Below are 12,882 nucleotides of genomic sequence, written 5' to 3'. Positions count from 1 at the left end.
GACCCTGAGCTTGTCCCCAAGGGTGTGTGGCAGTGCCTGGGACCCTCTGTCACCCTCCCTGGGGTTGGGGACACCCAGGACCCCGAGCTTGTCCCCAAGGGTGTGTGGCAGTGCCTGGGACCCTCTGTCACCCTCCCTGGGGTTGGGGACACCCAGGACCCCGAGCTTGTCCCCAAGGGTGTGTGGCAGTGCCTGGGACCCTCTGTCACCCTCCCTGGGGTTGGGGACACCCAGGACCCCGAGCTTGTCCCCAAGGGTGTGTGGCAGTGCCTGGGACCCTCTGTCACCCTCCCTGGGGTTGGGGACGCTCAGGACGCCGAGCTTGTCCCCAGTGGGGTGTGGCAGCACCCAGGTGGCACTGGGACCCTCTTGTCACCCTCCACGGGGCTGGGGACACCCAGAGTCCCTCAGCAGCACCTGGGCACCAGTGGGACCCTCTGTCACCTTCCATGGGGTTGGGGACACCCAGGGTCCCCCATCCCGGTCCCAAGGGTGTGTGGTAGCACCCAGGTGCCAGCAGGACCCTGTGACCACCCTCTGTGGGGTTGGGGACACCCAGGACTCCTCTGTGGGGTTGGGGACACCCAGGACACCTCTGCCCACCCTCTGTGGGGTTGGGGACACCCAGGACACCTCTGCCCACCCTCTGTGGGGTTGGGGACACCCAGGACCCTGTGCCCACCCTCTGTGGGGTTGGGGACACCCCGGGGGGCTCAGGCCGGAGGTGGCAGCAGGGTCAGGTCCCAAAGCGGGCTCAGCACCGTCCCCTCGTCCCCCCTCCCGTGTCCCCCCGGCACGGGGCCGCGCCTGCTCCCATTCCCGGCAGGAAGATTCCCGTAATCCCATAATTCCCACAAGTAGGGCACGGCCGCGCCGAATCCGCGCGGATTTGGGGCAAAAAGCGGCAGAAACGGAGCCGGGGCCGGGCCGGCGGCGGGAACGGGGCCGAGCGCGACCCCAAAAACCCCGGACCGGGGGAAGGGGGAGCCCCGGGGCGGTGGGGGGAACCCCGGAGCCTTTTGGGGTGCAGAGCCCCGGGATGTTGGGGTGTGAGGTGCTTTGGGGTGCAGAGCCCCGGCGTGTGGGGGAACAGGAAGGCTGGGGGGCAGAGCCCCTTGGGGTGCACAGTTATGGGATGTCGAGGGGCAGAACCTTTTGGGGTGCAGAGTTATGGGATGATGAGGGGCAGAACCTTTTGGGGTGCAGAACCCCTTGGGGTGCAGAGTTATGGGATGATGAGGGGAAGAAGCTTTTGGGGTGCAGAGTTATGGGATGTCGAGGGGCAGAACCTTTTGGGGTGCAGAGTTATGGGATGTCGAGGGGCAGAACCTTTTGGGGTGCTGAGTTATGGGATGATGAGGGGCAGAACCTTTTGGGGTGCAGAACCCCTTGGGGTGCAGAGTTATGGGATGTCGAGGGGCAGAGCCCTTTGGGGTTCAGAGTTACGGGATGATGAGGGGCAGAATCTTTTGGGGTGCAGAAACCTTTTGGGGTGCAGAGCTATGGGATTTCGAGGGGCAGAACCCTTTGGGGTGCAGAGCCCTTTGGGGTGCAGAACCATGGGATGTCAAGGGTCAGAATATTTTGGGGTGCGGAGTTATGGGATGATGAGGGGCAGAATCTTTTGGGGTGCAGAGTCTTTTGGGGTGCAGAACCCCTTGGGGTGAAGAGCTATGGGATGTCGAGGGGCAGAGCCCTTTGGGGTTCAGAGTTACGGGATGATGAGGGGAAGAAGCTTTTGGGGTGCAGAGTCCTTTAGGGTGCAGAATTATGGGATGTCGAGGGGCAGAACCCTTTGGGATGCAGAGCCCTTTGGGGTATAGGGATCAGAGCCTGGGGTATTGGGGAGCAGAGCCCCGGGGTTTTGGGGTGCAGAGCCCCAGGATATCAGGGAGCAGAGCCCCGGGGTTTTGGGGTGCAGAGCCCCGGGGTGTCAGGGAGCAGAGCCCCGGGGTTTTGGGGTGCAGAGCCCCAGGATGGCAGGGAGCAGAGCCCCGGGGTTTTGGGGCGCAGAGTCCCGGGGTTTTGGGGTGCAGAGCCCCAGGATGGCAGGGAGCAGAGTCCCGGGGTTTTGGGGTGCAGAGCCCCAGGGTGTCAGGGAGCAGAGCCCCGGGGTTTTGGGGCGCAGAGCCCCGGGGTTTTGGGGTGCAGAGCCCCAGGATGGCAGGGAGCAGAGCCCCGGGGTTTTGGGGCGCAGAGTCCCGGGGTTTTGGGGTGCAGAGCCCCAGGATGGCAGGGAGCAGAGTCCCGGGGTTTTGGGGTGCAGAGTCCCGGGGTTTTGGGGTGCAGAGCCCCATGGTGTCAGGGAGCAGAGCCCCGGGGTTTTGGGGCGCAGAGCCCCGGGGTTTTGGGGCGCAGAGCCCCATGGTGTCAGGGAGCAGAGCCCCGGGGTTTTGGGGCGCAGAGCCCCAGGGTGTCAGGGAGCAGAGCCCCGGGGTTTTGGGGCGCAGAGCCCCGGGGTTTTGGGGCGCAGAGCCCCAGGGTGTCAGGGAGCAGAGCCCCGGGGTTTTGGGGCGCAGAGCCCCAGGATATCAGGGAGCAGAGCCCCGGGGTTTTGGGGTGCAGAGCCCCAGGGTGTCAGGGAGCAGAGCCCCGGGGTTTTGGGGTGCAGAGCCCCAGGATGGCAGGGAGCAGAGCCCCGGGGTTTTGGGGTGCAGAGCCCCGGGGTTTTGGGGTGCAGAGCCCCAGGATGGCAGGGAGCAGAGCCCCGGGGTTTTGGGGTGCAGAGCCCCAGGATGGCAGGGAGCAGAGTCCCGGGGTTTTGGGGTGCAGAGCCCCGGGGTTTTGGGGTGCAGAGCCCCAGGATGGCAGGGAGCAGAGCCCCGGGGTTTTGGGGTGCAGAGCCCCATGGTGTCAGGGAGCAGAGCCCCGGGGTTTTGGGGCGCAGAGCCCCAGGGTGTCAGGGAGCAGAGCCCCGGGGTTTTGGGGCGCAGAGCCCCAGGGTGTCAGGGAGCAGAGCCCCGGGGTTTTGGGGCGCAGAGCCCCGGGGTTTTGGGGCGCAGAGCCCCAGGGTGTCAGGGAGCAGAGCCCCGGGGTTTTGGGGCGCAGAGCCCCAGGGTGTCAGGGAGCAGAGCCCCGGGGTTTTGGGGTGCAGAGCCCCAGGATGGCAGGGAGCAGAGCCCCGGGGTTTTGGGGTGCAGAGCCCCAGGGTGTCAGGGAGCAGAGCCCCGGGGTTTTGGGGTGCAGAGCCCCAGGATGGCAGGGAGCAGAGCCCCGGGGTTTTGGGGTGCAGAGCCCCGGGGTTTTGGGGTGCAGAGGCCTTTGGGGTGCAGCCACCAGGATGTTGGGATGAGGAGCCCTGTGGGGTGCAGAGCCCTGTCCCCAGGGTTGGGATGGGCACAGTGGGGTGGAAGTGACACTGTGGGGTGAGATGGGCACTGTGGGGTGAGATGGGCACTGTGGGGTGAGATGGGCACTGTGGGGTGGGGACACTGCAGGGGTATGGGGTGGGCACAGTGGGGTGGAAGTGACACCGTGGGGTGAGATGGGCACAGTGGGGTGGGATGGGAACATTGGGCGAGATGGGCACAGTGGGATGGTCACAGTGGGGTGGGGACACTGTAGGGGTATGGGGTGGGCACAGTGGGGTGGAAGTGACACTGTGGGGTGGTCACACTGGGATGGGATGGTCACAGTGGGGCGAGATGGTCACACTGGGGTGGGGACACTGTGGGGCGGGATGGTCACACTGGGGTGGGATGCGGTGGGGTCAGATGGTCACAGTGGGGCGGGATGGTCACACTGGGGTGGGATGGTCACAGTGGGGCGAGATGGTCACACTGGGATGGGATGGTCACAGTGGGGCGAGATGGTCACACTGGGGTGGGGCCACTGTGATGGGATGGTCACAGTGGGGTGGGATGAGATGGTCACAGTGGGGCGAGATGGTCACACTGGGGTGGGGACACTGTGGTGGGATGGTCACAGTGGGGTGGGATGGTCACAGTGGGGCGGGATGGTCACACTGGGGTGGGGACACTGTGGGGCGGGATGGTCACACTGGGGTGGGATGGTCACAGTGGGGCGAGATGGTCACACTGGGGTGGGGACACTGTGGGGCGGGATGGTCACACTGGGGTGGGATGGTCACCGTGGGGCGGGATGGTCACACTGGGGTGGGATGGTCACCGTGGGGCGGGATGGTCACACTGGGGTGGGGACACTGTGGTGGGATGGTCACACTGGGGTGGGATGGTCACAGTGGGGCGGGATGGTCACACTGGGGTGGGATGGTCACAGTGGGGCGGGATGGTCACAGTGGGGTGGGGACACTGTGGTGGGATGGTCACAGTGGGGCGGGATGGTCACACTGGGGTGGGGACACTGTGGTGGGATGGTCACAGTGGGGTGGGATGGTCACACTGGGGCGGGATGGTCACACTGGGGTGGGGACACTGTGGTGGGATGGTCACACTGGGGTGGGGACACTGGTGGGACGGACCTGGCCCTGAGAGCCACCCCAGCCCCACAACCTCCCCGGTGGGAGCCCCGGGGACCCCGCCGGGCCCAGCGGCAGCGCCCCGGCCGTAGGTGCGGGGACACGACGGGACGGGACCGGGGACAGCCCGGGGACAGCAGCGGAGCCGAGGGCGGGGACAGCACCAGGGGGCCTCCCCCAGCCCCACACACGCTCAGAGGGGACCGGGAAGGGCTGGGAGCCGCAGGACCTTCCCCACGGCACCCCAGTGTCCCCAGTGCCACCATCCCCAGCCGGGAGGGGACCCCAAAGCGTCACCGGGCGCGGGGAGGGGACAGCGGCTCCCCGGGGAGCGCAGGCCCCGGGCGGGTGGAATCTCCTCCTCCCCGCCAGCCCCGGGAGCCCCAAAACCGGCCGGGACCCCCCCACCCCGCTCCCGGAGCCGGCTCTGTCCCTGCGGTCACCCCAAATTTGGGCACCGGGGGGCTCCGGGAGGGAGGCGGGAGCTCTCCCAAAGGCCCGGCTGCGTGTGCGCCGGGAATTCCCACATCCCGCATTCCCACATCCCGCATTCCCGGCCCATCCCCGGCCGGCCTGGGGGGGGTCCCACCCCATCGGAGACCCCAAAGCGGGCCGGGCACCCTCTGCCCGCGGTCCCCCAGGAAAGGCAGAGGCGGGTTTGGGTTCCCCGGCCCCATTCCCGGGTGGAATTCTCGGGGATGCTCAGGGAGAGCCGAGAGCGGCAGCGGCGTCCCCGGGGATTTTCTGGGGAGCGGGCCCGAGCGGCCCCGGCCAGGCCCTGGTGTCCCCTCCCTGCGCCACCGCGGGCAGGGACAGCCCGGCGACAGGGACAGTCCTGGGGACGGGGACATCCTGAAGACCGGGGTGCTGAGGGAGGGGACAGGATGGGGACAGGGACATCCCGGGGACGGGGATGCTCAGAGGGGGGACAGGCTGGGGACAGGGATGCTCAGGGAAGGGGACAGCCCGGGGAAGGGGACATCCCGGGGACAGGGATGCTCAGAGGGGGGACATCCTGGGGACAGGGATGCTCAAGGAAGGGGACATCCCGGAGAAGGGGACATCCCGTGGAGCGGGACCCCGGCCCAGCACAGGCCACAGCCACCCAAGGGCACGTCCCGCACGGCCGCTGTCCCCCGCTCCTGTCCCCGCACCCTCGGTGTCACCCTCCCGGTGCCCCTCGCCGCCTCCTCCCGCCGCCTGGGCCCCGCACTGCGCCAGCCCCGCACCGCGACCCCCGCAGCCCGCCAAGGTCAGGACCCCCGGGGGCCCTGCGGGAAGGTGACCGAGCCCCGGGGCTCCGGTGCGGCGGCATCACCCTCCCCCCCCCCCCGGTATTCCCCCGGTATCTCTCCGAGCCCCCGCCCCGCGCTGCCGGGACCGGCCCCTCATCCTCATCATCCTCATCATCCTCATCATCCTCATCATCCTCATCCTCCTCATCCCCATCCCCGGAGCCGCTGCGGCGCCTCGGGAGAGACAAAGAGGCGGCGGCGGCTCCTCCCGCAGCGGCCCCGGGATGCGGCGGCCCCCGGAGGCTCCGAGCCCCGGCCGGGGGAAGGGGCCGGCGGGGACCCCCGAGCCCCCCGCCCGCAGCGAGCGGCTCCGGGGAGCGGCTGGAGGGATGGAGGGATGGATGGAAGGATGGATGGGTGGATGGATGGATGGATGGATGGATGGATGGATGGATGGATGGATGGATGGAAGGATGGGTGGATGGAGGCCGCCCGTTAATCCCGGGAACGGGGCGAGGGCGGCGGGAGGAGCCGCCCGCAGCCGGTCCCGCATCCCAAGGTGAACGGGCGGGGTGTGTGTGTGTGTGTGTGTGTGTGTGTGTGTGTGTGCGGGGGGGTGCGGGCCCGGTGTGAGGCCGGGAGCGGGGGGGGGAAGGGGCAGCGCGACCCCCGCATCCCTCCCCGCACATCATCCCCATCCCCCGGAGCGTCCCCCGGAGCGTCCCCCGCGCTCACCGGCAGCCGGGCGGGGAGAGAGAGTGGAAGGTGGAGAGCGAGAACATCTCGGCGCGATCCGCCATTTTCTCCGGCCGGGGCTGCGCCGGACTGCGGAGCTGCGGGAGCGGCGGGGGGAGCGCGGGGGGGACACGGGAGGAGCTGCGGGAGAACGGGGGGGGAACGGGGGGGACGCGGGAGGAGCTGCGGGAGAACGGGGGGGGAACGGGGGGGACGCGGGAGGAGCTGCGGGAGAACGGGGGGAGAGGGAGGTGCTGCGGGAGAACGGGGGGGGAACGGGGGGGACGCGGGAGGAGCTGCGGGAGAACGGGGGGAGAGGGAGGAGCTGCGGGAGAACGGGGGGGGAACGGGGGGGACGCGGGAGGAGCTGCGGGGGAACGGGGGGGGACGGGGGGGGACGCGGGAGGAGCTGCGGGAGAACGGGGGGAGAGGGAGGAGCCGCGGGCACCGGGAGGGGGGGACACGGAGGGACGGGAGGAGCTGCGGGAACCGGGAGGAGCTGCGGGAGAACGGGAAAGGGAGGAGGAGGAGGAGGAGGAGGAGGAGGAGGACACGGGGAGGGGGGGGGGGGGGGGACGCGGGAGGAGCCGCGGGAAAAGCAGGGAGAGGGGCGGGAAGAGCCGGGAGGGGCGGGGGCGGAGGGAGGGAGGGGAAAGAGAGAGGGAGGGGAGGAGGGGTCTGTGGGTGGGAGGGGTGGGATGGGATCCATGGGATTGGATCCATGGGGTGGGATCCATGGGGTGGGATCCATGGGGTGGGGTGGGCGGTGGTCCTGGGGGGGTCTGGGAGTATGTGACGGCATTGGGGCGGTTCTGGCGTTGGGGAGTGGGGTAAGGGGGGGTTGGGGAGGGGTCCTGGGGAATCTCCAGAGGGGAGAGAGGGAGGGGCCGGGGGTGGGGAGGGGAAGGGGAGGGGGAAGGGGAAGCGATCAGGGGCTTTGGAGCGGGGTGGGATCAGGGCGGTCTATAGGGACAGGGGGTCCATAGGGGACCAGGGGGTCTATAGGGGACCAGGGGGTCTATAGGGGGCTGAGGGGTCCATAGGAGGGGTCGAGGGTCTGTAGTGGGGCCAGAGGGGCTATAGGGTGCTCAGGGCTCTATAGGGTGCTCAGGGGCTCTATAGGGGGTCCAGGGCTCTATAGGGGGATCAGGGGGTCTATAGGGTGCTCAGGGCTCTATAGGGTGCTCCGGGGCTCTATAGGGTGCTCAGGGCTCTATAGGGGGTCCAGGGCTCTATAGGGGGATCAGGGGGTCTATAGGGGGATCAGGGGGTCTATAGGGGGATCAGGGGCTCTATAGGGTACTCAGGGCTCTATAGGGGGTCCAGGGCTCTATAGGGTGTTCAGGGGTCTATAGGGTGTTCAGGGGTCTATAGGGGGATCAGGGGGTCTATAGGGTGTTCAGGGCTCTTTAGGGGCGCTGTAGGGGCGGGGCCCGGCAGTGGAGCTGTCCGCGGTGCTGAAGGCGGCACCGGGAATGTATGGGGGGGATCCCGGGGCTCTACAGGGGATCCCGGGGCTCTATAGGGGATCGGGGGCTCTATAGGGGATCGGGGGCTCTATAGGGGATCGGGGGCTCTATAGGGGATCCCGGGGCTCTATAGGGGATCCCGGGGCTCTGCAGGGGATCCCGGGGCTCTATAGGCGATCGGGGGCTCTATAGGGGATCCCGGGGCTCTACAGGGGATCCCGGGGCTCTATAGGGGATCGGGGGCTCTGCAGGGGATCCCGGGGCTCTATAGGGGATCGGGGGCTCTATAGGGGATCGGGGGCTCTATAGGGGATCGGGGGCTCTATAGGGGATCCCGGGGCTCTATAGGGGATCCCGGGGCTCTGCAGGGGATCCCGGGGCTCTATAGGCGATCGGGGGCTCTATAGGGGATCCCGGGGCTCTATAGGGGATCCCGGGGCTCTATAGGGGATCGGGGGCTCTGCAGGGGATCCCGGGGCTCTATAGGGGATCGGGGGCTCTATAGGGGATCGGGGGCTCTATAGGGGATCGGGGGCTCTGTAGGGGATCCCGGGGCTCTATAGGGGATCGGGGGCTCTATAGGGGATGCCGGGGCTCTATAGGGGATCGGGGGCTCTCTAGGGGATCCCGGGGCTCTATAGGGGATCGGGGGCTCTGCAGGGGATCCCGGGGCTCTATAGGGGATCGGGGGCTCTATAGGGGATCCCGGGACTCTATAGGGGATCGGGGGCTCTATAGGGGATCCCGGGGCTCTATAGGGGATCGGGGGCTCTCTAGGGGATCCCGGGGCTCTATAGGGGATCGGGGGCTCTGCAGGGGATCCCGGGGCTCTATAGGGGATCGGGGGCTCTATAGGGGATCCCGGGGCTCTATAGGGGATCGGGGGCTCTATAGGGGATCCCGGGGCTCTATAGGGGATCGGGGGCTCTATAGGGGATCCCGGGGCTCTATAGGGGATCGGGGGCTCTGCAGGGGATCCCGGGGCTCTATAGGGGATCGGGGGCTCTATAGGGGATGCCGGGGCTCTATAGGGGATCGGGAGCTCTACAGGGGATCGGGGGCTCTATAGGGGATCCCGGGACTCTCTAGGGGATCGGGGGCTCTATAGGGGATCGGGGGCTCTATAGGGGATCGGGAGCTCTACAGGGGATCGGGGGCTCTATAGGGGATCCCGGGACTCTCTAGGGGATCGGGGGCTCTATAGGGGATCGGGAGCTCTACAGGGGATCGGGGGCTCTATAGGGGATCCCGGGACTCTCTAGGGGATCGGGGGCTCTATAGGGGATCGGGGGCTCTATAGGGGGTCGGGGCCCTATGGGGGCTCTCTAGGGGTCGGGGCCCTATGGGGGCTCTGTAGGGGTCGGGGCCCTATGGGGGCTCTGTAGGGGGTCGGGGCCCTATGGGGGCTCTGTAGGGGGTCGGGGCCCTATGGGGGCTCTGTAGGGGGTCGGGGCCCTATGGGGGCTCTGTAGGGGGTCGGGGCCCTATGGGGGCTCTATAGGGGTCGGGGCCCTATGGGGGCTCTGTAGGGGGTCGGGGCCCTATGGGGGCTCTGTAGGGGGTCGGGGCCCTATGGGGGCTCTCTAGGGGTCGGGGCCCTATGGGGGCTCTGTAGGGGGTCGGGGCCCTATGGGGGCTCTGTAGGGGTCGGGGCCCTATGGGGGCTCTCTAGGGGTCGGGGCCCTATGGGGGCTCTGTAGGGTCGCTAAGGCGGCCCGAGAGCGGCCCGGGCCTGCGAGCGGAGCTGTCCCTGGTGCTGCACGGGGACAGGACAGGGACAGGACGGAGAGAGGACACGGACAGGGACAGGAGGGGGACAGGACAGGGACAGGGACAGGACGGGGACAGGACACGGACAGGGACAGGGACAGGCGCTGGTGGCCCGAGCGGGGAGGGGACACCAGGGAGGGGCCCAGATTGGGGGGCGGGCAGCGGGACCCCCACACTGCCACCCGTGGGATGGGGGGTCCCTCAGTGTCCCCAGTTCCCTCAGTGTCCCCCCGTGTGTCCCCAGTTCCCCCAGTGCCACCCCTGGGATGTGGGGTCCCTCGGTGTCACCCCGTGTGCCCAGTTCCCTCAGTGTCCCGCGGTGTCCCCAGTTCCCCCAGTGCCACCCCTGGGATGTGGGGTCCCTCGGTGTCACCCCGTGTCCCCAATTCCCTCAGTGCCACCCCGATGTCCCCAGGCGAGGCCGAGGCCACTTTGGTGCCACCACAGGGCCCAGGGGACACCCAGAGCTGCCCAGGGCACCCCAACCCCCCCACGGGCCTCTCCTGCCTGTGCTCCTGCCCGGAATTCCATCCCAACATTCCCATTCCCAACATTCCCACCCATCCCAGCATTCCCATTCCTAATTATCCATCCCAACATCCCAACATTCCCATTCCCATCTTCGCTCCAGCATTCCCATCCATCCCAACATTCCAGTTCTCATCCCAACGTTCCCATTCCCATCCATCCATCCTGTCCACCCCAACATTCCCATGCCCAGTTTCCAACCCAACACTCCCATTCTCATCCATCCATCCCAATATTCCCAGTTTTCATCCCAACATTCCCACTGTCCGCCCAAACACTCCCATTCCCATCCCAACATTCCCAGTCCCATCTCAATCCCAATGTCCCCACTCCCAGTTTTCTCTCCAACATTCCCATTCCCATCCATCCCAACATTCCCAGTTTTCGCCCAAACATTCCTATCCACATCCATCCCAACATTCCCAGTTTCCATCCCAACATTCCCATTCCCATCTTGGTTCCTTTGGGGTTTTGGAGTTCCGGGATCTCCCCCCCCCCCTCCCCGGGGGTGTTTGACCTCCATTCCATGGGGAAAACATTCCCAAAAAAACAGAGCAGGATCTTCCCAAGCCCAGGGATCCAAATTCCCAAACTCCCGGCGGGAACTGTGGCTTGAAGGGACCTTAAAGGATTTCCAGAGACAAACCGGGCTCGACGTTCCTCGGGGATCCCACTCCGGAATGTTCCGGGATTCCTCTGGCCACTGCCAAGGCCTGACCCTCCTTTCCATGGAAAAATTCCATGGAGAAATTCCCAAAGCTCCAATCCAAATTCCCAAAGGTTCAATCCAAATTCCCAACAGTCCAATCCAAATTCCTCAATTTCGAATAAAAATTCCCACAGTTCAAATCCAAATTCCCAAATGTCCAATCTGAATTCCCAAATTTCCAACCCAAATTCCCAAATACCCGATCCAAATTCCCACAGATCCAACCCAAATTCCCCAATTTCCAATCCCAAATTCCCAAATATCCAACCCAAATTCCCCAATTTCCAATCCCAAATTCCCCAATTTCCAACCCAAACCTCCCTGGGCCGGGCTGAGGCCGTTCCCTCTTTTCCCGGCGCTCGTTCCCTGGATAACCGGGATGTGCTGGGAATTCCCACGGGGCTGTGAGCACAGAATTCCCAAATTCCCCAGGCCGGGGAAGAATTCCGAGGGCGCCGAGTCCCAGCCGAGCCCTGAGTGCCCCGAGCAGGAATTCCCTGGACACCTCCGGGGACGGGAATTCCCAACCTCCCGCCGAGGCCCGGCCGCCCTTTCCGTGGGGAAACCGTCCCGAACCTCCCAGCGGATCCGGAGGGATCCGAGGCCCCGCCGGCATTCCATGGGCCACCATCCCACAATTCCCAGCTCCTGGAGAGCTTTGGGTGGGAAGGAGCTCAAAGCCCGGCCCGGAGATCCCCAGGATCCAGGAGATCCCACGGGATCGCAGCACAGGGAGTTTTCCAAGCGTTTTCCATTTCCGGGATCCGTCAGTTCCCCCCCGACCCTTCAGCTCCCAGAGGATCCACCCGGACCCACCAAAGCTCAGGAAAACGGGAGGAATTCCCACTGGGACAATCCAAAGAATTCCAAAAGGATTTTTTTCCCTTTTTTTTTTCCCCTTTTGGAAGCAGAAAAAGCCCCAAACCAGGAAAACCCCCGGATCTGTGTGAGCCCGGCACAGCCCCATTCCCAATTCCCAAGGAATCTGGGAAGCCGAGGCCGATCCCACGGGAATGAGGGAGCTCCGGAGGTGTCCCGGGTGCTTCCAGAAAATTCCCGATCTCCTGGGAATCCCGGGATGAGCCGGAGCCCAGAGCCCGTCATCCCAAAACTGCCCCCTTGGCTCCAGGCTCAGCAAACGCTTCCCAAATATCCCGGGAGTTTTCCAGCCCCTTCCCAAATCCCTCAGGAATGTCCCGGCCCCTTCCCAACCCCGTTCCTCCCCCCTCCAGCCCCTCCAGGATTCCGGCCGGGCCCCACCGGGAGAAACCTTTGGAAAATTCGGGAAAACTGGGAAAGGGTCGGGCTGCCCGTCGCCACAGGGATTTCTGGGGAGGTGACACCTGGGGACAGATGGGTGACACTTGGAGACACGGGTGACACCTGGGGACACGGGGAGGACACCTGGGGACAGATGGGTGACACTTGGAGACACGGGTGACACCTGGGGACACGGGGGGGACACCTGGGGATAGATGGGTGACACTTGGAGACACGGGTGACACCTGGGGACACGAGGGGGACACCTGGGGATAGATGGGTGACACTTGGAGACACGGGTGACACCTGGGGACACGAGGGGGACACCTGGGGATAGATGGGTGACACTTGGAGACACGGGTGACACCTGGGGACACGGGGGGGACACCTGGGGATAGATGGGTGACACTTGGAGACACGGGTGACACCTGGGGACACGGGGGGGACACCTGGGGATAGATGGGTGACACTTGGAGACATGGGTGACACCTGGGGACACGGGGGGGACACCTGGGGACAGATGGGTGGCACTTGGGGACACGGGGAGGACACGTGGGGACACAGGATGACACTTGGGGACACATGGGTGACACCTGGGGACAGATGGGTGGCACTTGGGGACACGGGGAGGACACGTGGGGACACAGGATGACACTTGGGGACACATGGGTGACACCTGGGGACAGATGGGTGACACTTGGAGACACGGGTGACACCTGGGGACACAGGGGGACACCT

At 66.1% G+C, this 12,882-nt stretch overlaps 1 protein-coding gene across 2 annotated transcripts in view; it reads right to left on the bottom strand.

Moving 5' to 3' along the window:
* Positions 1–6,527, bottom strand: part of MAPK8IP2 (mitogen-activated protein kinase 8 interacting protein 2) — a 30,089-nt gene extending 23,562 nt beyond the window's left edge. For both annotated transcript variants that reach the window (XM_066182590.1, XM_066182591.1), the window contains exon 1: positions 6,409–6,527. In XM_066182590.1, the coding sequence (XP_066038687.1) occupies positions 6,409–6,473 (65 nt within the window). In that variant the 5' untranslated portion in view covers positions 6,474–6,527. The remainder of the gene's footprint in view (positions 1–6,408) is intronic.
* Between the last annotated feature and the right edge of the window lie 6,355 nt (positions 6,528–12,882).

Source organism: Chamaea fasciata, unplaced genomic scaffold (assembly GCF_029207755.1).
Source record: "Chamaea fasciata isolate MVZ Bird 193981 ecotype frontalis unplaced genomic scaffold, bChaFas1.0.hap1 SCAF_5, whole genome shotgun sequence".
Classification (NCBI taxonomy): Eukaryota; Metazoa; Chordata; class Aves; order Passeriformes; family Sylviidae; genus Chamaea; species Chamaea fasciata.
This window is presented reverse-complemented; position numbering and strand designations above follow the sequence as displayed.